The 27,541-nt window shown below is 36.8% G+C and overlaps 1 protein-coding gene across 9 annotated transcripts; it reads right to left on the bottom strand.

Annotated features, from left to right (window-relative positions):
• Positions 1 to 537: 537 nt before the first annotated feature.
• LOC110091837 lies at positions 538 to 24,063 on the bottom strand. 9 transcript variants are annotated; one of them, XR_003700803.1, is made up of 2 exons: positions 23,817 to 24,063; positions 538 to 631 (listed from the first exon to the last, which is right to left on the bottom strand). XR_003700803.1 is itself a non-coding variant. In XM_020816107.2 (2 exons), the coding sequence occupies exons 1-2, from the start codon at positions 23,891 to 23,893 to the stop codon at positions 16,103 to 16,105; spliced, it is 333 nt and encodes a 110-aa protein (XP_020671766.1). In that variant the 5' UTR covers positions 23,894 to 24,063; the 3' UTR covers positions 15,810 to 16,102. The 9 variants fall into 9 exon arrangements, 5 of the variants coding, with proteins under 5 accessions (XP_020671766.1, XP_020671749.1, XP_028550922.1 ...); XR_002302537.2 differs by lacking the exon at positions 538 to 631 and adding an exon at positions 15,350 to 15,752; XR_002302536.2 differs by lacking the exon at positions 538 to 631 and adding an exon at positions 15,350 to 15,752 and having other exon boundaries at positions 23,827 to 24,063.
• Between the last annotated feature and the right edge of the window lie 3,478 nt (positions 24,064 to 27,541).

Below are 27,541 nucleotides of genomic sequence, written 5' to 3'. Positions count from 1 at the left end.
AAAAGCAATGGTGTAAAGCTGGCTTCGTTTGGGACAGCTTTCTTACTGCTTTTTAAACAAATTAATATTACAATTTTTTTTTTGCTTTAAAAAATAATAGAAAAGCTATCCCAATTAAAGCTTAAGATTTTTTTTGGGACAACTTTCTTATTGCTTTTTAAAGCAGATTTTTAATGCAAAAATTAAAAAATTTATACTAAAAAACTGTTTTAAGAAACAATAAAAAAATTGACCCAAACGAAGCCTAAGTCCCCGAATATTCACCAGCATCTTCAGTTAAGAGTTAGAAGAGACAACTCATGAAGATAACTGATTTACAACGCTTCACATATTGTTAAGCATGAATTCCCCTATAATTAAATGTATACATTCGTCAGCAGGAGAAAGTTAAAGAGTTTAATGCTCTCACAAAAATTATGTCAAATTTATGACAAAATCACAGCAATTAACATCTCATTAGAATTTACCAAATTATAATACTCAATCCAATCCACATGCGAACATTTCATTTGATGGGAAAAAGGAATAGAACCAGCTCTGCGAGTAGCAGAACAAAAAGAAGTTTACATGTAAGACACCTTGAAAAGGTTTCATTTGTTCTTTCTGAAACAGATATGAGCTCTCTCCATTCCTGCTATAAAAAATAAAAATTCAGTCGTCTAAATGCAATGCTGCTTCAAAATAGTGACCTGGTTGGACTGGGTTGCATTTGATAGCTTGCACTCGTCTTGACAGTGATCAGCCTCCCTAAGTCATTCTTCATTGCAAGAACTATCAAGCTCGTAATGGGTCATTCTTAAATATTTACTTGTGTTTGTCATTTTTTTCATTGTGTGTAGGCTTTTCTCTAACTATCTGTGAATGAAGCTAAACTAAAGAGAGAACAGAGACGGGTGTAGCATTAACAGAAACAGAGACAAAGTAGGCTGCAGAAAGTAATACTTCATTTCTATGTAAAGATGAGTCTGTGAATGCATTTTTATTGTATATAGCTATGTATATATAGGTGAAATGGTGCAGGTGCTATATACTTGTAAGGCTGAGATGAGTCTTGACTGTTAACATTATACGGTGAGCTGTTGAGCTGAGCTGGAGGCAAACGTTTCGTGTCAGATGCTGTTGATGAGTGAGTGCTTATTGTTAGGCCCCACAAACTAATGAGTCAACAGGTGAGTGTTGGACTATTAGTTTGGAGCGAAGGAGCTGAAATCTTGGAGTGGGTAATGGTTTGGTGAGGATGGTGGACATTACTTGTGTGACAGCAATTTTGTTTGCTTGTATATGATCCTGAATGAAGTGGTAGTCCACGATAATGTGCTGCGTGCGATCGTGGAAGACTGGAATTATTAGCTAGAGCTATTGTCGAGGTGTTGTCACGGTAGATGAATGTCGGTTGCTGAGGAGGAATAAAAAAATCTGTGAGAAGGCTTTGTAGACAAATAATTTCTACTGCAGTTGTTGCTTGAGCTCTATATTCGGCCTCTGTTGAAGACCGGACGACAATTGGTTGCTTCTTAGTTGTCCAGGAAATGAGATTGTCTCCAAGAAATGTACAATAACCGGTTGTTGATCTGCGGGAAATTGGATCCAAGGCCCAATTTGCATTTGAGTATGCTGAGAGGTGAAGTGAGGATTTGTAAATAGGAATACCGAAGTGTTCGCTACCTTGGAGATACCGGAGAACACACATGAGATGGAAATGATGAGAAAGTGGGCAATGCATGTATTGACAAAAGGTGTTGTTGGCAAAGGCTATGTTGGGACGAGTGATGGTTAGGTACTGAAGAGATCCGGTGAGCTGTCTGTATATTGTGGGGTCGGATGAGAGAACGTCGTTTGGAATTGTAGTGGGTGGTTTGAGGTATGAACGATTGTTGAGGGAGTTGCAGTTGAGGAGGCCGGATTGTTTTAGGATGGTTTGAGCATATGAGGATTGTGAAAGCTGTAATTGATTGTTGTGATGAGATATTTGAATTACAAGAAAGTTGGAAGGGAATCCGAGATTTTTAATTGAGAAGTGATTTTGAAGAGATTTAAGAATATTGGAAAGTGCTCGAGGATTAATGCCGGAGAGTAGGATGTCATCGACATAGATTAGGAGATAGGCTGAGTGTGATTTGGTGGAATGTGAAGAGGGGGGGTAAGCCTTACTGTGATGAAAGTTGATGGAGAGAAGATTTGATGAGAATGTCTTGAATCATTGGTGAGGGGCAAGTCTAAGGCCGTAAAGGGATTTTTGGAGAAGGCAGACGTGGTGAGGGTTTTGGGAATCTTCAAAGCCACGAGGTTGTTATATGTAGACGGTTTCGTTGATTGAGCCATGTAAGAATGCATTTGTGATGTTGAGTTGATGAATTGGCCAGGTATAAGTGATGGCTATGGTGAGGAGAACTCGAATGGAGAGAAATTTGGCTATGGGGCTTAATGTGTCGGTATAGTTAAGGTCATATTCATGATGATTGCCTTGAGCTACAAGGCGGGCTTTATATCAAGCAACATAGCCATCAGTGTGTCATTTGGTTTTGTAGGTCCAACGACACCCAAGAATATGTGTTGGGGGGAGGTGGAACAAGGATCCATGTGCCTTGTTGTTGGAGGGCTAGGAACTCAGTGGCCATGGCTGAGCATCAATGGAAATGTTTGGAAGCATCAATGTATGTGGTTGGGTCAGAGGATGGTTGGGAGGTTTGGAGATTTAGGTTGAATATGGAGTGGGATTTGAGTGACCCAGTTTTGGAGCAAGTTATCATTTGGTATGTGGGGGGATTGGTTGGGAGATTAAGATGGTAGAGCTCGGTTGGTAAGTTGGTGGATGATGGTGTGGCAGAGTCTGGTTGAGGTTTTGTAGGAGGTATTTGGGTAATTGAAGTTGGGAGAAGTAGGTTGGGATTCTAGTGAGAAGGTTAAGTGGGAGAGGAGTTAGCAGATGCGGTTTTTTTATTTTGATTGGGAAATGTAGATTCGTCAGATGTGACATGGCGGGATATTTGAATGTGTCCAGCGGTGGGATCAAAGCGCTTATAGCCTTTGGAGGATGGGGCATTGCAGATAAAGACGTAGGGGGTTGATTTTATTGATAGTTTATGTCGGGCTGGTGGTGGTAGCAAAGGGAAGCATGCGCAGCCGAATGTGCGGAGGTGAGCATAGAGTGAGGATTTATTGAAAAGTAGTTGATAGGGAGACTTGTTTGAAGTGGTGGGTGAAGGTAGAAGGTTGATTAGATAAACGGCTGTAAGTAGAGTGTCGAGCCATAGAGAATAAGGGAGGTGGGTTGTACGGAGTAGGGTGCGTGTGGTTTCAAGAATGTGGCGATGTTTTCTTTTAGCAAGGCCATTTTGTTTCTGTGTATGGGCAGGTGACCTAGTGAGAAATGCCATGAAAAATTAGATAGTTTTAAGAGAATGATTAACGAATTCTTTGCCATCATCGCTGCACAAATATTTGACAGTGTAGGAGAGCTATTTTTCAATGGTGGAATGAAATTTGATGAATGTTTTAAGCACATCAAATTTATGCATAAACAAAAAGACCCAAGTGAAATGAGTATAATCATCAGCAATAAGTAAATAGTATTTAAAACCTTGGGTGGAAGCAATTGGGGAGGGTCCCCATACATCAGTGTGTAGTAATTCTAAAGGTTTGTAATTATGATTTGTGGGCCTAGAGAAAGGTAGCTTATGGCCTTTAGAGGCCTTACATGAGGAGCAAGATGTACTAGATGTATGAGAGATAGGAATAGCTAAAGAACTATGTTGTTTGGAGATGGTATTGATTGTTTGCTGATGTTGATGTTGAGACGATGATGCCATCGAAGCGTAAATTAAGATATTGTCGTGAGAGCATGATTGTTGCGGGTGTTTTGAGGAGCTAGGTGGTAAAGCCCGTTATGGCAAGGACCTGATAGAATGGTGGAGTTGGTTGTCGGATCCTTGATGTGGAAACCGAATGCATCAAAGAGAATAGAGATGTTATTATATTTTGTAAGTTTGGAAACTGAGAGTAAGTTGTGAGAAATGTGAGGGAGATGTAGCAAATTAGGTAGTAGAAGCTTACGATTGGGAGTAGAGAGGATGCCTTGTCCGGAGTGAGCTATTGGAAGGGGGGCGACCATCACTAACAGAGATTGAATCTGGTCATGTATATTCGGTTGGAAGAGAGATGTCTAGATTGTTGGTGAGATGTGACGAGGCACGCGAGTCGATTATCCAGTCGCTGGAGGGTTGAGGAGTGGAGGCTAGAAGAGCGGTGGACAATGTTGGGTATTGAGTGTTAAGTCTATGCCAGCATACATTTGCGGTGTGCCCTCGCTTCCCACAGATCTGACAATCTAGAGAGCCAAGAGGGTTGGGGTTGGAAGGGCTTTTGGATGACTGCACAAATGTTCGACCTCGAGGAGAGGAGTTTGTGAAGTGGCCACGACCTCGACCTCTTTCACGGTAGGAGTATAATGTTGTGTGAGGATTGGGAGAGGTTGGTTCTTTGGATGAATCCTGAGAAAGGTGTTGACCTATATACCGAAAACAAAACAAAAAAGAGAAAATTCAAACCTCACCTACCCCCTGCCAGGGCCACACGCACGTTGTCTGCACGCCAAAGTCGCATTCTCGCACGTCGCTCCCCACGTTGTCGAAACAATTCGCATGTCGCACGACAAGTCTCAGTCGCTGCTCCCCTCATGCTGTTAAAACCGAGAGCAAAGCTCTTGGATCGGGGCTTCTTCCCACGCGAGAGCACCGAACCGAAGCTCTCTCTCTCACTGCTTCCTTCACTCCTTCGATGATTGTTTCTTCCAGTCAGATCGGAAGTTACGGCATTTCGTTCAGAGGCAACGAGAGCTCGCCGGCCGTGAAGTTAGCTTTCTTCCTTTCACACGCCTCTTCGGCCGATTCCTGTGAAAAATGAGAGAGAGAGAGAGAGAGAGAGAGAGAGAGAGAGAGAGAAGAACCAAAACCCTGCCTCGATCGCCTGCATACGTCCCGTCCGTGGCGACGGTGTACTTCGCTCCTTCAGGCAAACAACGATTTCCCCGCCTGTGGGTCGATCGCAAAAGCAGTAGTTGATCAGTCTGCCAGCTCGCGTCCTTGCCGTCGAGAACTTAACTTCTTGATCTACCTCTTCGACAGTTTTCTTGTCGGCCAAGTCCCCGAAATCCACCGAACTAAAGGATTTAAGTAAATACGGGATTAAGCCGTTAAATCCTTAATCCGCGGATTTACCCATCGATGGATTTTAACGCGCACACCAAAAAACTTGTTGGCTGGATTTAGCTTTCTCCAGCCAAATCCCGTAATCCTGCCAAGCCGAGGGATTTCTTTTAATTGTTATTATTTATTTCTTTTATTTATAATTTTTATTAATTATATTTAATAGTTATTTTAATTATTATAATAATTAATTATCTAATTATAATTAATTGATATTATTTAGTTAATATTAAATTTAAATATTTGATTGATTATAATTAATTTCAAATTAATTATAATCATTAATAATTATGATTAAAATTAGCTCATTAATTATAATTAATTGTTAAATTAGCTCATTAATTATAAATATTGTAATTAGTAATTAATTATCAATTAATAATTATATAATTATTATTATTATAATTAATATAAATTATAATAAAGGATATTATAATAAAAATGCGTGTGCCCCTCTTCTTGCCTCGACTCCGAGCCCCATCGCCACTACCGCTGGTCCCAAAGGTTAAATTTTTTGGAACCCTCGTTGCTCTCTTACCTCGGCATGCGTGTTCGAGTCGGTGGTTGCCTATGCACGCTTTTCTTAGCAGGTGGGAGGGGCAACCGCGCACGACACCCGATGACAAGTAGGCGAGCGGACCCTTGGTTCCAAATCCTTGCTCTCAGTGTGTTGCGGCGAGCCAAGTAACCCGCCTATTACACGCTTTTCTTAGCGTGGTGGGAAAGGAAAAACCGGTGCGATGCGTACGACGAAGTCAGGATACCCATAAGTACCCGCTTGCGGGGAAACAACTATTTTTCTCTTGCAAATAGGTACCGGTAGAAGATCCATACACGCTTCTTAGCGTGTGGTGGGACAAAGACTTTACACGGCCGCGGTGTCCTCGAAAGAGGGCACCTACCATACACGCTTTTCTTAGCGTGGTGGGAAAGGCCCAGTTTTCTCGTAGTTTTCCCCTAAACAGGGGAGACGTCGGGAGGCTGCAGAAATTTCGGGTGAAATATTACTCTACTCGGACCTGTTTTGAAACTCTAAGAGAACAAAGATGTGGACCCAAGTTGAACATTTGAACAGGCACAAAGATCTGATTTGGGCTATAAATGACTTGTACTCGAACGAGACTAGTAGACTTGGAGACCTAAATCAGAACAAAATTCTAAAAGATTTCTAAATATCGAAACTCAAATGAAACGAAATCAAAGTTAAAATCAAATTCAAGACAATCTGAATATTAAATTGTACCTGCAAAGACTCCAGAAGACTTTGAGCAATCATTTGAACATACACTCGAACTCAAAGTGTGGAATACACTAAAATTTGAACAAGACTCGGACTGCAGGGGACCTATACTAGAACTTGCATTCTGGACTCAAATCGAACATTAATGGCTCGAGCAATTTGAACTCAAGCGAGTAATTGAGTTGGATTGTAGGGGACTTGAACCTTCAAGAACATGAAGGGACTCAGTCTTGCATCTGGTCTGGACAAAGACTCTGAGCTCGTACTCGAACTCGGACCATAATACATTAAGCGAGGACTTGTAAACTTGATGAATTCAAGTTTGAATTAAATTGAACTTGGACTCAACACATGCAAAGGTCGAAACTTGGATCACACATGAGGAAACTCAAACTACAAGAGCATTCGTATGGTCAAAAGTGACTCAAAGTATATTACAAGACCTCGATGCATGAATTCCTACAACAATCCCTACAATTGCCTGTTGATTGAGATGGCAATACGGAAGACCAATAATGGAAGATTTGCCCCCACAAACAAGTGCAAATACATTAAACCCACCTGAGATTGGTGAAAGGTGGATATGGTACTAATGTCAATGGGTCTTCTACAAATACCTTCAGGAGGTCGTAGTGGATACAACGATGCCCTGCAAATGAACACTTGTGGATAACAATAGTGGGTATGTCGTAGGTGCAACGAATCACTGTGGGCACAAGTATAAGCATCACATACGACAGTGGTGATCAAAGTGCTGTCAGTGTACCGGGTACAAAGACAACCCGATGTACGAAAAAGGACACCTCCTGGCAGAATGGGAGGAAAGTTCAAACAAATTAGAACTAAACTTCCTGGTGTTCCAAAGTTTCTTCCTTGTCCCATCCTTAGGAAGAAAACAGTTCTGATGTCCACGAACATCGAAAATAACAAGTCCACTACACCGAATATCCTAAAAGGAATTCTGTCCAAATCAGCAGTCAATGACTCCAAATTTCAAGAAAATCCCATCCCGATGAATGATAAAGGGGGAGTCAAAATCAAGACTAAATCGCCACCGGATCTGCAACCACTGTACAAGCAGACAGAAGGCGTCTACAATTTACAACGCATGCCACCGGATCTGCAACATTCGTACAAGCAGACGGAAGGCGTGCATAAGCTCTCCAAGGAAATGTCGTGCATTCAAATGAAAAATACATGCACAACTACAAATGTTCCTAAATACCCCTGCACGTGCACTGTAATCTGTATACACATAGGTACACTAAAGGGGTAAATACAATCAATACCAGCATAGGCCCCGGCGAGAGTGTTATTGGTACACATGTGACGTCTAGGGATGCTGCGCGGGTCAACAAGTGAATTCTAGTTCGAGCCTGATCCTTCTATACGGATCAATAGAAGTAGACAGGGTTCGAACATTCAAACAAATACATGATTATGGCGATCGATATATCTGTTTCAATACATTCATATTAGACCTTCAAGGCCTACAATCAAAAGAATTCACTAAACAAAAGGCATGAAGCCTACGAAACCCGATCCTCCTAAGCAGGTGAATAGGAGTAGACAGGGTTCAAACTCTCAGATAAATATACGGTCACGAATGTGATCGGAATATTTATTTGAATGCATTCATATTCGGTCATCAAGGCCTAAAATCAAGAAAATTCATAAATGAAGGTATAAAGCCTACAAAACCCGATCATCTGTCGACAGCCAGATAGAGTCGACAAGGTTCAATCTAGACAATGAAAATGACCACAAACACCCTGATGATGGCCGTGTTGAATGCTAATCTCAACCGGAGGGGTTCACAAATATTTTCAAATGCCTCCCGAAAGTCCAAAATCCAAAATTTCCAAATTCTATCCCAAATGTCCGGATATTTAAAATCTGAAATAAATCCATCAATCACTCAAAGCGAAATCCATCCACCCTCCGCAACTGTTTGTCGAGGTGGACAAATTAAAATTTACTTACGCTCACAAAGAGCTAAATGCCTAGTCGAAAATATCACTAGGATCCATTCTCAAACAGTCTCCTGCCGATAAGGACGTGGTATGTGTCCTCTGACCGGCGGTCTGCCGCCAAATGGCACCGCAGGATAAACGGTTACGACGACCCGGGGCCCTGTGAACTGAGTGATTTTGCCGTCAAATGGCACCATGAAATACCGGTTATGGCCAGGCCAATACGCTCCTTATTGACATCAAATCCTTGAGATATGAATCAATAGGATATGATCGATAGGGCACGAAGCCCTCTGTCAGCTAAGGTGGATTCAAATTTGTCCCCTTAGACAAACATCCAACCCAGGTCTACAAGGTCCCCTTGGACGAAGCAACCCATGGCTGCCGACAAGGATCCTTCTGTCAGGTTGGGTCGACTACCTCCTCTGACTAAGTAGACCAGAGACCACGATGGCCCGGGACGACGGAACCATGGGGTCTTGATCGGGCCCATCATCCATTCCCCCACCATCCGCTTTAAGTGCAAGATGATGAAATGTCTATTTTAAATATCAAACTCTCCAGATTCCCAAATCCAAATCCAATTCTCAAATACACAAACTCATGCTGCTACTATATGCCAGATAACACGTATTCTCTATATGTATCTGATCGACGACTAGCCTTAATCGAAAGTTCTCTCTCGTGATCGGGAAAGGTAATTAACTATAGGGGCTTGCGCCTATAGGAAACCAGAACTCAGATCATAAATTCCTAGCAAAATGAGGGTGAAATCTCTGGGTAGTGTCTTATCTACAAACCCATCTGCCTTCCAAAATTTACCTCGGAACTTAGTTCGTTAAAACTCCCTCACCGAATAAATAGAAAAGCGCAGCGAGCGAGGAGGCCGGGGCCGAATTTTTGGAGCCCACAAAAGGTTAATATCTTCACTCAATAGAAGAGAGTAGAGATCTTCAAGGTTGATTGGAGTTAATTTTATTCTGATAGAAGACTTGAAGGCCTAGTACTGAGGTGGCAAGTCGTTGAGTGTGTAGAGTAGGATATCCTCAAAGATAACCGGACAGTCGACTGTTGTGATATTGTCCACGAGTGTCTTCACGTTTGTAAAGTATTGGAGCATTGTAAGGGTGCCCATGGAAATGTGGTGAAGTTCATTTTTAAGCTGTATGACTTGGGACCTATTTGTCGCCAGAATGCAACATTCTAGTGTAATCCAAATGTCCACACAAGTGCCGAGATGAAGAATGTAGGAGAGTATGCTGGGTTGAATGCTGGAGCAAATGGCTACTGTGGGCTTCGAAAATTCAGCCCCGGCCTCCACCCACTGTTGTTTTTATCTTCGGCGAGGGAGTTTTAACGGATTAAATTCCGGGGTAAATTTTGGAAGGCAGATGGGTTTGTAGATAAGACACTACCCAGAGATTTCGCCTTCATTTTGCGAGGATTTTATGATCTGAGTTTTGGTTTCTTATAGCCGCAAGCCCTATAGTTAATTACCCCTCCCGATCACGAGAGAGAACTTTCGATTAAGGCTAGTCGTCAATCAGATACATAGAGATACGTGTTATCTTGCAGATGGTTGATGAGTTTTGCTTTAAGTGTTTCATGGTTGATTTCAAATTTAAATATCTTGGAGTTCGGATGGTTTTTGGAAAATTTGGATTTTGGGGATATTTGAGTGAAGCTTGAAATATTTAGAATTCCCTCCGATTGAGATTTTCGTTCAACACGGCCATCATTGTGTTGTTTGGGGTTATTTTTATTTAAAGCTTAAACCTTGTCGACCCTATTAACTTGATGATAGAGGATCTTGTAGGCTTTGTGCCTTTATTAGTGAATTAATATTATTATAGGCCTTGAAGGCTTAATATGAATGTATTCAAATAAATATACCGGTCGCCGCCACCGTATACTTGTTTGATTGTTCGAACCCTGTCAACTCCTATTGATCCGTATAAAATGATCGGGTTCAAACTTGAATTCACTTATTAACCCGCGCAACATCCTTAGACATCACATGTGTTATCACAACACACTCATCGGGGCCCATGCGGGTGTTTGAGGGCATTTTATAGTTATTTGTTGAACCTTGTCGACTCCTATTTACCTGCCTAAGAGGATCGGGTTCAAACTTATTAACCCGCGCAGCATCCCTAAACATCACGTGTACCAATAACACACTCGTCGGGGCCCATGCGGGTGTTTGGTTATGATTGCCCCTTTAGTGTACATGTGTATACAAACTACGATGCATGTGTGGGGCATTCTTGACATATTTGTAAAACGCCTTCTGTCTGCTTTCATGAATGTTGCGGATTCGGTGGCGTGGTGTAACAACTTCTAAATTGAGTTGTTTGTTGCTTTATACATGTAGATTGTCGTGCACTATTTGTTGCTTTCTGAAGTTGAATTATAGTGCACGAATGAATCTCCTGCTTTCGCTTGTAAATAATTGCATTCATATAAATCCTTTGTTCATGGTAAAGTCGCTTTGCATATGAGTCTTCTATCATCGACCTTAATCACTTGTATTTGCTATAGTTATTCTGCATTTTTCTTGTGGTTGACACATTGAACGTATAACAAGTCCTCTACGGTAGCTCGTAGAGATTTTCATTTTTAATTTGTTGTGCATCATCCGGTGTTTGATTGTAGATAACATGCGGCATGTATACGAATCTCCTGCAATCACTTGAAAGTGCTTGAATTTTCTATGTATCGACCTCCTTGCTCACAAGGGATAAATATTCTATGTAGCAAGTGTCCCACAATGACTTGTTAATGGTTGCACTTGATGCGAATCGACCACCTTTCACTTGCAAGGGAGCAGTGTATTCTTCCACAAGGGGATTGATCTTGATTTTCGGGGTGTCATTGCAATCATTGTCATTGCCTCCCTTTATGTTTCATTCATGTATAGATTACCATACATTTCAAATATTGGACATCTTGGCATGAGTTATCTATTTGTTTTCAAGCTAGCTCTTATTGCCCATAAGGAGTTTCTATGTTCATCCATAAATGGTTGATGTCGATTGAAATGATATGGTAGCATTCACCGTCTGAACCCTTTGAATTCATTTGTAGTTTGGCGAGTATATTGCATTCATCGCATGAGGTTCATATAGGTTTGTAGACAACATTAGTATTATTGTCAATCAGAAATTTGCATCTTGTGGATGAGTTAACTTCAATACCATAGGTCGATCATCATGACTCAAAATCCCTATGTAATGGTTTTATAATAAAACTAGGTCTTTCACCATTTTCTTGTGGCTTGCTAGTTGAATTCCACTTGCAAATTCGTTTCCTTCAAAGTAGGTTTTAATGCATATGATGAATTTGATATCACCTTTCATTTTCACTCCGATTGAAGTAGTCACTTCTTAGCCTTCATTAGAGATTATTCAAATTCATTCCTTCATTGATTGCTCATCCAGTTCAAGTTGAGTTTATGCTCCAAACTTCTTATCCAACTTATAAATTTAAGCCATTGTCATTTGATTCAAAGCCCTTGTTATTGTCATTTATAGTTTGTTCAAGTCCCTCGTATCACTTTCAAGTTCAAGCTTCTTGTTGTTCAATTCGAGTCCTTGCTTGAGTTCGAGTATCAATCTCAAGTTGTATGTCCCTGCGACCTTTGAGTTCACTCGAATTTGAGTCAAATGCTTGCAAGTTCAAGTTCGTTTAATGCTCAAATCAAGTTTGAGTGTAGTCCTTTGTAGCTCATCAAGTCTTGTTTAAATCAAATCTTTTATTTAATCATTCAAGTTTGTATATAATTCATTAAGTCCAAATAAAGTCTCATTTTTTGTTCAAGTCCTTGTCTTATTTCAGACAAAATTTCGGTAGCCTCCCGGCGTCTCCTCCATTTAGAGGAAAACCAAGAGGCAGCCTACCCGCCACGTCAATAAAGACGTGCACAGTCGATGCTTGTGAGACACCGCGGCAGTAATATTCGTCATCCACCATGCCAAGAAAGGCTTGCATGGGTCTTTAAAGTAGTTCTTTATTGCCCCGCCGTGCTAAGAAAAGCACGCACAGGGATCGCCTGCTTCATTGTAAGCATCGCACCAAGTTTCCTCACACCACGCAAAGAAAAACGTGGATGGGTAGTCCCTTGGCGAGCCACGAACACCGAAAAAGGACTTTTAGGGGGATTACCCGCCTCGCTACAAGCACCGGAGCGAACTTCCTTCCACCGTGCTAAGAAAAGCATGCATGGGTCGTTATTCGCCCCGTTGCAAGTGTCGAGGGAAGATTCTCCCAGGTTCAGAACTTTATACCATAGCAAAGGGTCGAAGAGGTGGTACTAGCACGTAGATCGAGGCAAGAAAAGAGATACATTATTCTCTTTCTTCTTCTTCTTCTTTTTATTAATAATTATTAATCATGAATAACCATAATTAATTATAATTAATAATTAATTATGATTCATTATAAATAATTAATTAGCTAATTATAACTAATTAATAATAATTAATTATAATTAAAAATTATAAGTAATTAATAATGAATTATAATTAATAATTAATTAGTTACAATTAACTATTAATTATAAATTTAAGAGGGTGAGATCGGCGGGATCTTCTTCAATCGAGAGGGTGACTTCGTCGATGGAGGTGTGGAGTATGGAGAAACAGGAATTTGGTCGCGAGAGAGGAAGGAGGAAGAGGCAGAAGGCTTCATTTGGTTCGGTATTTAACGACATGCTTGGACACTCGACCGAGGCGAGGGATTTACGGGAATAGACGCGAACGGAGCTGCGTATACAGTGTCTCGGCGGGATTCCTACTGAATTTCAAGAGATTTGAACAGGTATGCACACATAATTTGATACTTTTTTTTATTTGCTTTAGGGATCAACGGCTGCATATAGGTTCTGGTCGATATGAGTCCACCGATTGTTGTCCGGGTTGGGGGTAGAGAGGTTCTAGTGATATCGAATATAGTGTGCGGAGGGGGTGGAGAGGTTCTGTCGAGGAAGTCCACATAGCCATTTGCACAAAATAGTTTGAGGATTGGGATCTCCAAGTTGGATAGTTGTCATTTGAGAGGGAAAGAGAAAAAATAGTTTTGATATTAGAGATAAGAAATTATAGAGGAGGGGATAGGGGCATCGGTGTCTTGTGTGTCCGCCGATGTGTTGTCTGTATGGGAGAATGAGGTTGCCATGATGTTAGATGCTAAACTAAAGAGAGAACAGAGACAGGTGCAGCTTTAACAGAAACAGAGAGAGTGGGCTGCAGAAAGGTAATACTTCATTTCTATGTAAAGATGAGTCTGTGAATACATTAGTAATGTATATAGCTATGTATATATAGATGAACTTGTGCAGGTGCTGTATACGTGTAAGGCTGAGATTAGTCTTAGCTGTTAGAATCGCACGATGAGTTGTTGAGCTGAGCTGGAGGCAAACGTTCCATGTCTGATGTCATTGGTGAGTTTTTACTATCCAAGCCCCATAAATAAGAGATGAGGAGGAACATTTGGTTTGTTAATTCCTATATATTCAAGATTTTTATATATTCTTTGAGTGTATTCTACATTTCAGTCACTCTCACTCTCCATGCTCACCAAAGCCTCTCCAAATTCCCTAATTCCTGCCTAAAAGATTGCTTGCTAGTAATATCGGATGTCATCCACAAAAAATTTAGATCCAACAAAGATAACTTGCTAGGTATGTCACAGAAGAGAATTCAACCACCACGAACATCAAATGAACACACCCACAACTTATAACTTATGAGTTGCCCCAACAATTAAACAACCATCAACCAACAAGACTTTGACATTTTTCAATAAATATTATTAAACCTACCAATGTCATTTACTTGTATTACATGATCATTGACATTCTTAAAGCATTAAATCTTGACATAAATTATAAATAAGAGGTCAAAGAATGGAGCTGAACATATTCGAACATACTAATGGGCTCATGTCACACTAGTTTTATATATGATACCAAAATCTAATAATATTCTTATAGCTTTTCTCTCTAGTTCTCTCTCTTTTCTTTCTCTCAAACCTCCTATCATTGCTTGTTATTAAGATTCTAATGCACAAATTTAAATCCAACATAAACAATACACAATGCAAGTGAAATGAAGCATTGGCCCACAACACCATTCACTTTTCATGCAAAAAATCAAAGGTATTCGAAGACTAACTTTTTTGCATTTAACATCCAGTACAATAACATAAGAGTTGCAAACGATGAATTGCATTGCTGACAATCAGAAGGGAAAGTTCCAATAACAAGAAAATTCAAAGGAAATTAGACCAACCCATTGTTGTACGAGGGACTGCTGGCTAATATAAACAAAATGAGCTTGATAAAAATCTTACTCAAAACACAAACAAAATGTTTTATTGCACAATATTAGTTCAGCTATATATGCTAGTGAATGTACATAGAAACTTCGCCAATAGCTAAATGATGATTTTCCTGATTTTTGTATCAGGGCCCAATAAGACCCACAAACATTTCAAAAGCTGTGGACGAGGAAGATACCACAGCAAGAAGGGATGTGAAAACTTTAAGAGAAAGAATATCAGCAGAAGATGAAGAGACCCTTTGTGTACGTAACATCAGGTGATCCGCATACAGAATATGGATTAAAAGAGAAAAATAAATAAATATTTTTAAGCTCCAATACATAATCTGTTCATCAATAATCTAAAAATTCACACAGAAAAAAGTTGGTTGTGACGGCTACAGCGTTTGGGATTATCCTTATCTTTATTTACTTACAAAAAATAAACAATAATGATGAGATTGTTCTTATCTTTATTACATTTAGGATCTGATTGGGACAGTAATAGTGTTTTATAAAATTGATTGTAAATTTGTTATGGGCTACTCCGGCAGCAAAAAACAGCTTCCACCACATAAATTTTTGGAAAATAATGAGAAAGCAGCAAGAAAGTAAAAGCCAAATGATAATATAGTTGCTTTCTAAAAAGTAAACCAGTAAGAAAGTTGTCCCAAACAAACTTTTAATTTAATTAAAACAAGATTTAAAAAAATCAACTTAAATAGATGAAGGATCTAATCATTCCTGAAAATCATTCCAATTCAACTTCTAGGCATATTTTGACTCCTTATAATCGGCTACCAGAAGCAGGATATTTGTAGGATAAGTAAATAGCAAAAATGGATAGGATTGTATGAACTCCCACGTGGTGCAAATAACTCCTCTAAAGAGTAATTATCAGCCATGTAATCATCCAAGAGATCATGTGCTAGCTTTCAAAATTCATCTTTTGTCATTCATACATCATTTGATTAAGGCATGTCTTTCCTGAATGATGCTCTTAATATTAAAGTAGCTGTAAAAAAAATGCGAGGCTCAATACAAGCAGCAAATTAAATAGAATTCACTCATGTGGAAAAATCAGCAGGTAATTTTGAGGTTCGAAGCTCCTCAAAAAGATATTAAATCTTTAATGTTGAAAATATACCTCATAAATAAATAAGGGAAGTTAATGCAAAAACATAAGAACTAATCTTCCTACTTAAATACATATAGAGTACATAAAAAGGCACATTTTGAAGCAAAAAGTATTCTCAAAACTGTCTAAAAATGTAAACCTTGAAGTTTTCGTATAATGAAGATGTGAAAACTGAGTCCGCGAGGCTTGAGCTTCTCCGCAGAAGATCGAGACTTCTGGCTTCAGCTTCAGGCTTCGGGGTTTAATGTTTGCGGAGCGGTCGGTCCTTCCGATTCCGTCCCGGATCGAAAGCTAAGGGTAGGTCGTATTCGTCCGGAGCAGTAGACAGCTTCAGACGGTGTCTGGTTGTTCGACTCCGCCTGCTTGCGTTCGTCGGAGTCGGAGGCGGCATCCGCAGCGTCTTGTAGCTCCGATTTATTCTTTTCCTCTTTTCCTCCGACGATTCTAGGATCGTTCTTCAATCGGCAATGAAGGCCGTTAGCTCTGATACCATGTGAAAACTGAGAATTTGAGAGGAAAAAGCTTGTCTTTATTCATTACAATCTTCCCTATTTATAGATCTATACAAGATCCTAATGAGGAAATAATAAAATACATAAAATCTAATAAAATCTTTCCTAAATTCTTCCTTTATTAAGGCGTGATCCAAGAGAGCATCCCACGGATTGATCTTTGTGTCCGTCGGATCCTCTGTACTGGAAACGACTAGATTTCAACAAAAGAATATGCTTAATGATGCGCTAACTTGAGCCTCAGTTTTTTTTTTTTTTCTTTTTTATTCTGACAAGTTAATCCTACATTTTATGCTATTCAAAATGAATGGAAGGAAAATAAAATCATGAAATAAAAAAAAAAAGATTTAATGCTTATAATCTACCCAAGATACCTCTTCTCAAGCAAATAGTTTAACCTAATTTTCACATGATATTTTTTGTAATATCATGCATTTCATCCTATCCATACTTGTCAACGACAAATAGCGCACCAGGAAGCGGAGCCATGGCGCAGCGCGCTCCATTTTGAATATGGCACAAAATAAAAAAAATAATTATAAAAAGATAGGCATTAATATGAAATATCATAATCCTCTTCTATCACCCTTATCATCCTCATTCTTAATAGTAATAATATCATGCCTAGATGAAGATTCATTCTCTTTGCCTTTTGATCGCTCTCGAAATGTAGTAACTTTATAATAAACACCAATGGCTTTTGCAACAGTTATGGGTGCAAATAAGTCGAGTCGAGTTCGAAACATAGCTAGTTTGAGCTCAGCTCACAAATTTTTTAAGTGGCTCGAACTCAAGCTCGAGGTCGACTCGAGTCAAGAACTCGAGTTCGAACTCTACTCATGTGTCTGAATCCTAAACTCGAATTCGGCTCGTTAGCTCGAGCTCAGCTCAAATTGAAGGCTTTTTTATGAAATTTTCATTATAAGAAAATGCAAGATGCACCTTTAGTATTCATAGTTATTCTTCTTTCATAAAAAATGAACTTGAATCAAAAACCCTAAATCTTCACTCGAATATGAACCATTCAGAAAAGTCTTCACAAAAAGCCTAAAAAGAATAAAATTGAATAAAAAAGAAAGAGCATACAATAGATTTGAAAAAAAAAATTGTTTAGGATCTGAAAAAAAAAAAGTTTACTGGAGCAGCAAGCCAACAACCATACCCGAGATAAGAACTCCTAACCGGAGCAGTAACGTCTCGAAACTCCCAACTGTCGAATGACCGAAAACTCTTATCTCCCTATTCGCCGACTCACCTCTCTTGCTCGAGCTCACGAGCAATAGCAGACGACGAAGAGAGGAGAAGCCCTAGCTCACGAACGACACGCCACAACTCCGCACGACCCAGCGAAAAATACCTAATCGGTCGGTTCTTCTACTATACAATTAAAACATAATTATATTACTATAATATGAACATGCATATAAAAGCAACTAATACTCTATAAAAATACGTACATGTTTGATTATACTCCAATTACGTTTGCATCCAGATGAACTACATATTAGACTAAGGACTTTAATAGCAAAACTTAACAAATGAGGAGTTCGTTGGCCATATTCCAACCACCAATCAATAACAACAATAACATCATCATCATCAAGCATTTGTCTCACTACTTGGGGTCGGCTGCATGAATCCTTTTTCTCCATTATGTCCAATTAAAAGTCAAATTCTCATTTAAATCAAATTCTCATTTAAATCTAATAAAGAAGATCATTTCTAATATTTTCTAACCAAGTCTTTTTAGGTCTGCATCTACCTTTCTTAACATAAGTCAAATCTAATACCTCAATTTCCTAACTGAGTCATCGGAAAGCCTCAGTTTAATGTGACCAAACCATATAAGGCGACTCTCTCTAATCTTATCTTCCACTGGAGCTACTCCAACCATTTCACGTATATGCTCATTTCGTATCCTATCTCTAAGGGTAAAGCCACTCATCCACCTAAGCATCCTCATCTCTGCAACACTTAACTTAGTATTATGCTTCTCTTTTAATGGTCAACATTCGGCACCATAAAGCATTGCATGTCTCACCACCATCCTATAGAATTTCCCTTAAGTTTGAGAGGGACTTTTCTATCGCACAACAAGCCTGATGCATTCCTCCACTTCAACCATCCAACTTGAATTCTGCTGATAATATCCCCATCTATTTCACCATCACCCTGAACAATAGATTCAAGATATCTAAAACGTGTATTCTTATTAATTACTTGATCGCTCAAAGACACAATCCTCTCACCAGGACTATTGCTACTAAATTACACTCCATATATTCAGTTTTAGATCTACTCAAGCGATCGAATGTTGACCTCCATAATTCAAGTTTACCTTCAATTCCCTCTCTAGTCTAATCAACAAGAAGAATATCATCAACAAAAACCATACACTAAGGCACATCCTCTTGCAAATGTCTAGTGAGAACATCCATGACTAAAGCAAAAAGATATGGGCTTAAGGCTGATCCTTGATGTAATCCAACCGAAATAGAAAAATGATTGGTCAAACCACCTTGTGTTTGAACACAAGTAATATAGCTCATGCATACATATCTTTAATGATTTGAATATAAGCGTTATTAACTCCTTTCTTTTCAAGAACTCTCCATAACATTTCTCTTGGAACTTTATCATACGCTTTCTCTAAATCAATAAATATTATATGTAGATCCTCCTTATTATCTCTATATTTTTCCATCAAACCTCTCAATAAATGTATGGCTTCCATAGTAGACCTACCCGGCATGAATCGAAATTGATTTTGAGAAACATTAGTATAGGCCACAACCTACGCTCCATAACTCGCTCCCATAGTTTTAAAGTATGACACATTAACTTAATTCCTTTATAATTTGCACACTCCTGTGTATCACATTTATTCTTAAAAACATGAATTAACACACTCATTCTCGAATCATATGGCATCTTTTTAGTCTTCAAAATAGTATTAAAAAGTTTAGTAAGCCAAGAAATTCCTTCCTCTCCTAAGCATTTCCACATTTCTATTGAAATATCATCAGGTCCAATGGCTTTTCCACACTTCATTTTCTTTAAAGCCTCTCTAACTTCGCTTTTACTAATATGTCTATAAAAATAAAAATATTTACTTTCATTTAGGGTGCTAAAGTCACTAAATTCAATCATATTTTCACTTTATTCATTAAAAAGTTTAGCAAAATATCTCATCCACCTTTATTGAATATCATCTTCTAAGAAAAGTACTTTTTGATCTTCATTCTTAATACACTTCACTTGAACTAAATCCTTACCACTCCTATCTCTTTGTTTGGCTAACTTATATATAAATATATATATATATTTTTCTTACTCATTAGTATCTAATCTATTATATAAATCATTAAAAGTTAAGCTCTTTGCATCGCAAATAGCTTTCTTAGATTCCTTACGAGCCTCTTTACATCTAAATCAATTTTTATAACAAAACTTCTTATTTTTTTATCTTTTCTTGCACATTTGGATTTCACCACCAACTATTTTTACTATTAAGAGTTATTCCCTTCGAAACTCCAACACATCTTTTAAAATATTCTTAATATCACTAGTCAAATTTTCCCACATAACATTAGCATCCTCATGCACAGACAAAATCTTAAGATCTAAAATCTTACTCTCAAAAATATTTTAATTAATATTCTTTAAATGCCCCCATCTAATCCTAGAATAATATTTTACTTTATTTTATATTATGTCTCTTTATCGTAAAGTCCAAAATTAATAACAAAGTTAGATACATAAATTTTCACTTAGAATAACTTTACATTAATATTTGCAATCTAAATGATATAATTTTCTTATAAGAAAATAATCAATCTGCATTTTACTATATCCATTTTAATAAGTGATAAAGTGCTCATCTATTTTCTTAAATAAGGTATTAGTTATTAAAAATTCATAAGCTAAAGAAAAATCTAATATTGTCTTACCACCTTCATTTGTCGTTCCAAACTCATGGTCACCATGAATGCTTTTAAAATCATCTACCTTTACCAACATGTCCATTTAAATCTCTTCCAATAAAAATTCTTTATTCAAAAGGTATCTTTTGTATTAATTATTCTAATCGTTCTAAAATTTTAATTTTGAACTCATTTTCAAACTTACTTGAGGTGCATAAGCACTTATAATATTAACAATCTTAGCATAAAAAAAAATCTTTAAAGCTATAATTCTATCTCTAATTATGTTAATTTTTATAACATTATCTTTCAAACTCTTATCTATAATCACACCACCATTTCTAGTACGACTCCTACTCGAATACAAAAATTTATATTCTAAACTATCAATCTCCTTAGCCTTCTCTCCAACCCATTTAATTTCCTGAATGTACAATATATTTATCTTCCTATGAATCATAATATATATTAATTACATTAACTTTTATGTAAGGGAGCATATATTTCAAATTTATATCCTAATTTTAGTTTCATAGACTAGCTTCTTTGCCCGCATCCGTCCTCGATGTGGGAACCCTTGCCTATTTAACATTACACCTGGGCGTCGGCTCAGTAGCCCTTGCACACTTGTCGTTGTATTCAGGTCATACAATACGTCGCTTCTAGGAGATGCCCTAGCATTAACATAATTTTTTAAAGGATTCATGTCATAATTATTCAACAAGTTTTACACTGAATGTCGACTGCCTAACGCAACTCTCCACTTTTCTCATACAGGACTTGGGACCTAGCAACGACAGTGTTCCAACCACCAATCAGTTAAAAGAAATAAAATTTTTATATTCTACTTTTATAGAATTGCTGATCAATCTTAATTTATGCAAATAATAATACATAGATATCAGTTAGTCATTTGTGTTATAGCTGGAGGACCTTCACCCCTAACATATAAACTTAATTCATTACTGATTTTGCTTTCTTTATTTATATCTTTAAATAATCTTCCAATACATGAATAAAGATTATCAGGTATTTACTTATCATGAGCAATGCTAAAACTACTAAAAAATATTCGGAATTTAAAAAGTGCACTACTGCATATAGAGGTTGGTCTTGCACTTTTCATCGTCTATCAATAATTTTAAAATTTTGATCATATTTATCAATGTTGCTATAGCTTTTAGCAATTGCCTTTTTTTCCTTATCCATTGATTCATATATATAAGCTATTGGGAGCTTCCTTTCTCTATCGATCAATCTAAGAACCTTCAATAAAAGACAAGCTATTTTTAAGGTCTACAAAATAGTATTCCAGAATGATTGTTGCAAGATTGTATGTTGAGATTGTTTTGTTTGTCTCTTTTGCATAAGGACCCAAAATGAACTCTTCAAAATTAAACATTTTTTTTCAAATTCAATTGATGTTGATGAAAACGCTATAAAGTCAATAAAATTATTACGAAACAAGTCTTGACGGGTTTAACAAGTGCTCTTTGATTTGTGCACATTCTAATTAAATCAAGCAAGCCTTTGAATATATAAAACTGTATACATTCACCACTTTCTCAAAGAATCGTCTATGTTTTTAAATTTTAAAAATGTTCTCCAATATTAAATATAAACAATGAGTAGCACAAGGAATCTAATAAATGTGTGGATAATTGTCCATCAATAATTTTTTCTATAATGTCATTAAAAATTATTTTAAGACAAAAAATTTATTCTTTATATGAAATAACATAGGACTAGGATATGTCAAATCTGCAAGGACATTTTCAAATATATTATTAGTAACAACTTGAATCACATTATATGGATCAACCGATCAATAATCTCAATGTACTTGCAAAAATAATTCGAACATATTCATAGCATTCTTATAAAAAGAACTGGCATCTATTGACTTTATGAATGCAACATCTCTCAGATAATTCACAAAAAAATTAATTAAACTTTTCTCATTCCTCAATGTCCATCCATCCTCCATTGGACAACAATCATATCATACACAATCTTCTTGATGACGTGGCAATTGCTCATGTGTAAGTCCAACCTTTTTTCTTCAAACAACTTGTGCCTCATGATAACGAGGAGGTTTCATTTCAGATCCAAACTGTCCAAATATCTCGACCACGATAGGAAAACTGTCATATTTCATTGCATTAAATAAAATACCAGCATCATACATCCATCTGTCAAAAAATGAATAATCTTTCCTCTCATTTCCTTTTAGTAGCATCAATCTCTTTGCTAAATTGGAATTTCCTCTGTTTCACCAAGTTATCAGTATTTAATGTAAGAGAAGTATTTGATGACCTTTTGGTTTTGATGCTTTAAGGATGAATATTGATGTGAAATTTAACTCTAAGTGTTGGATTTATTTGTTTGAAATATTTTGAATGGTCCAACGCCGAGAATATCATCATTTGTTACTACATCAAAGTCATATCCTTCGTCAAGAATGATATTTGATGTGTCATTAATCTATTCTTTTAAATGTTTTTTTTTCTCAATTCAATCATTAACGTGCTTGGGAAAGTAGAGCAAGCTCTAGCATTTCTAAAACCTCCAAAAGGTGTTGTTTGTGGCGTGTAATTTCTCATTTTGTTATTTTACCACCAAAAATATGTCATAATATTGTTATCGGCTTCATTAGATAATATTACATATTTCCATGTTGAATATTTCTTTAAAGATTGAATTGAATCTTTTTTTTTTTTATGTTCAATAAGCAAGCAAATTCAAAGTCCATCTCACATGCTTAAAACCTTGAAATCTAATAAGAAGTATACTATTGAACTAAATGATTTTGTTATTTGGCGTTAATCAAAATAAAATAGAATAATAAGCATATAAAATAAAGTAGGCATTTTAATGAAGCTAATAACTCAAGATTATTCAAATTTGCTTGGTATATCATAAAAATATTATTAGGATTCATGAAGAAATTTTGATAACTTTGCATATTCTAGTTAACTAACCTATATCCTAACAATAAAATTAACATATGGTATAAGATTGACCTTGTAGACCTAGTTATAATGGCATGCTCAAATTGGCTACCCAATACTCTATCTAGATCCAACCAACTAGCAAAACTAATCAATGTCTCTATTAGATAAAAGCCAATAGAAAATATTCTAATTTAATACCAAATAAAATAATATTTAGAATAAAAAGTTAGAGCTTCTCTTGATTTTCTTACAAGAAGAATATAAATCATACTTGATAAAATCATTTCATCTACTATGCTTAGTTATAATTATAAATACAAACCTATTTCAAGGTCATACACTCATACTTGCAATGATGGGTGTCTTCTTCGGTGCACTCTAGTGGTGTGCTTCAAGATTCATAAAATCAAGTTCATTGAAATAAGCATGCTCCATAACTATACTATATTTGTGTGAAAATTTTTAGATAGTGGCTTGAAAACCAAAGAGCTCAATGGAACAAGTATGCTTCAAGCTAGGGGCATCAATGTTGTGAAGGGAAGGAAAGAATACTCGGACGAACATGGAGCGACGGAAGGAATACCCGGACGATCGAGCTCCAGAATAGCATGAAGGGAGGTAGAATCCATGCGAAATAGTGTGAAGGGAGGCTAAATCCATGCGAAATCACGTGAAGGGAGTGGAATCCCATGGAGAATCGCGGATTCGGGCGTCCGCGAGGGTTCATAGCTTCAGTCGAGCCTAAGGTAGGCAGAATTCGTGCAGGCGTGAGGGATTGTGGCTTCAGCTGCCTGAGGAATCGAGTGTGACTCAAGTAAATGAATAATTAATAACATAAAATTTATTATTATATTATTTACAAATTAGAATAATATAAATATTTAAAAATTATATAACATAAATTCAAATTGCACGCACTATTGCGCACACATGGCGCATGTTAACATGACCCTGCACAACGGGTGTCAAATATTGACCCGACCCGATAACTGACCCAAAAAATTCAGGTTTGGGTCGATCAATCTAATAAACGGGTCGGATTCGGATTTTATTTTTAACTCGTTTGAAAAATGGGGTCGGGTTCGAGTCAACCCGATAACCCGAATTTGTATATATATATATATATATATATATCAGTCTCACTCCACTGACTCATTCACTTGATTTCTTGGCTAGGAAGAAATTGAAAGAGGAGAAGAAGAGAGGAGAGAGAAAAGTATTTGAATCATATTTGTTAGACATTCCTATTACAGATTTTATTCTATTTATTGTAAGTGACTAATCAATTACTTTAGTTTTCAATGATTTTGATTTCTATATATTCTCTCCTAAATCTGCCAAAAATACTTTATCCTGATTTTATAATCTTTCACTGTCTAAGTTTGGATATATTATAGATTTGATCATTTTGTAATAATTTGATGTGATTTTATTACATTTTTAATAAAGTACTGAATGATATCAGATACATGATATGATAACTCCACATAATATCATACTCATCCACATGATTCACTTATTAGGGGTCATAAGGAACTGGAAATTGATTTGGAGTTATAAAGAGTCGGGGTGACTGATTCACGTGATTCAAGGGGAGTTATAAGAAGCACATTAATTGAGAGTTATAAGGAGCGACTGATTGGGAGTCATAAGTGTAGGAGCAAGATACCCTTAAGATACTCTCATTGAATATTTAAATACTGATATTGATACTGTTGTGAACACTATATTGATATTGTGACTAACACTAATACGGTTTATTGTCATTAACACTATTTAATGTTGTTGATCATGATAATAATATTGTTACTGGCTTAGTATTGTTGAATGTTATTGATATTTTGACTGATAATGTGATGAACTATAGAAGGATAAATTGATACAGATAATCAATATAGATATTGATGCATATAATTTTTATTTGATTTATAGCATATTGTTTTATTTTATCTTGCATTAATTTCAACCGTAAGATTTTAGTTACTCGTTGGGTTATGTGCTCATTACGTGGTTTTACATGTTTTCAGAAAAGCGTTAAGTAACCTATAATATGAGACTCCGGATAAGACAAAAATGCAAACATGTTTCTTTTCAATATTTATTGGTAAGCTCTAGTTAAATAATTAAAATGAAAGACATATTTAATTCTTTTAATATAGATCCTATAATATGACACAACTCACCCGTGCAGTCTCTCGCTCCGCAGACCCGCGCAGTTGCCCGCTCCACGCACCCTCGCAGTTACCCGCTCCGCCATATCCCACATGCCACAGCACAGTTGTCTGCTCCGCACCATCCCACACATTTTCCCCTCTGCACTCTGTGCGATCCCGCAATAACCCAGTAACCTGTTTGAAAATTTGGGTCAAGTTAAGTCAGGTTGGTTTCGGCTTATAATTTCTGACCCGTTTGCAAAAACGAGTCAAGTCAAGTCAAACAATAGTTGGTCAATATCAGGTTTGACCCGAACCCAATCCATAACCTATTTTTGACACCCCTAACTACACACTGTGCCTACAGTTGGCACCATAGGTGTGTCGCACTACGCCGTACATCATTCTACGTCATTAACAAGTATGATTATATATATATATACTCTATTTTTTCGACAAAATCAGGCATTGTCACACATGTATTATTTTTATTTTAGATTATTTATCATATTCATTTCTCCCATTCATCTAAGTGTAACAATAATTTTTTATTAGTCTATTCTATTTGAATTATATTTATAATATATATGAGGATCAAACACTTTGTAGACCTTTTCATGTAATATATATACGCATCAAATACTTCATTCTACATGAGGATCAAACATAACGCTTTACGCTTTATTTTAAATTATATATATATATATATATTCATTTTTATATGATGCTTCAAACTTATTGCATAGATGTAAAGCCTTTGTCATTTAAACAAGCACCCCCAAAATCTCGAAGTAACAAATTAAATAATAAGGGAAAATAAAAAAAAACAAAGATTTTTATATAGGGTAATTTATATAAATACCACATATTTTTTTATATATTTACATGGGTTACATCAAATATTTGATATTTACTTATATAACCCCTAATCTTTAAATCATGTAAAAAATATAACTAACTCTTTTAAATTGAAATAAACATTTTCCTATATATGTTTTGATGTGATTGAGATACTAAAACATTAAAAAATAAATATTAAAATTTGTGTGTTAAATACATCCCACATAGTGGGACAAAAGCTTGATGTTGTTGTTGTTGTATGGGTTAAATACATAAATATATATGAATTGTATGGTACATACATAAATTCTCCTTTTTTATATAAATTTCAATTTGATTTCTATATTATTTGTTATAAAAAGATGTGATATTTGTCCACAGATCATCATATACCACATGCTTATGTACATCGCATGCCATAAGAGAAGATGTGTTAATAAAATAATAAAATGTGAAAGTGAGAAATATCGCTAAAAAAAATTAGATCAAGCTTTTGCTAGAGGCATTCATTATAATAGGCCTACAAATTTACTTAAATATCAATGATCATTTGAAATAGGATTTCCATTTTTTGGCTTGGGTTGAGTTCATGCCAAAAAAAACCTGCCAACTCAAATTGAAATCAAATTTGAATTTAGTTGGGCTTGAATTGACTCAAATTAGCTCTAAATTAAAACAAAATACAATAAGTATATACAAATGTGTGTACTCATATATGCCCATATAGGCATTTCATGGGAACCAACCGTACTCTAGAGTTGTCACATAGCCCACCAAAAGCACTCGCCAATGGGGAACGTGACTCATCCCAACCGATTGGATCAAGGAGTTATCCCAAGCATGAATACAAGGGGACTCATATGGATTCATCCAAACCCTCAGGAATCATTTATCTTTAGCATAAATTGATCTTGTCAGGTCATTCATCATCATCAAGGCTACCAGGCTACCACTGACATCCTCTGATCCAACTATAGGAAATGGACACCTCAAGGGTCCATGATTACGACCCTCCAGACTCAATAAATCTACGGCACGCAATCAACATTGCCCAAAGGGACTTTCCCCTCATGCTCAAAGATACTTATCATCACATCTAAAGGACTCGCCTAGTACACTCGCCTATGAAAACTCACCCTAAAACACAGGACCACATCAAAGGCAGAGCCATGTATATATGAGCTCCCAAAATTCATGCACCGACCTCTCCGCGCCCTTTTTTGTTGATGTGGATGGGGAGAGTTTCAAAAAATTAGGTTCCACGATAAATTTCAGAAGACAAAT

Source organism: Dendrobium catenatum, unplaced genomic scaffold (genome assembly GCF_001605985.2).
Source record: "Dendrobium catenatum unplaced genomic scaffold, ASM160598v2 fragScaff_scaffold_621, whole genome shotgun sequence".
In the NCBI taxonomy this organism is placed as follows: domain Eukaryota; kingdom Viridiplantae; phylum Streptophyta; class Magnoliopsida; order Asparagales; family Orchidaceae; genus Dendrobium; species Dendrobium catenatum.
The sequence above is the reverse complement of the archived record's forward strand: the minus strand, read 5'-3'. Positions and strand labels throughout refer to the sequence as shown.

Bases quoted from the DNA above. Each gene is read 5' to 3' on its own strand.
- LOC110091837 (XM_020816090.2), bottom strand. From the start codon at position 23,991: ATGAACCCTCGCGGACGCCCGAATCCGCGATTCTCCATGGGATTCCAC. The intron at 16,376-23,826 runs GTTCGTCCGAGT...TCAAATTCTCAG, and splicing joins TATTCCTTCCGTCGCTCCAT to TTTTCACATGGTATCAGAGC.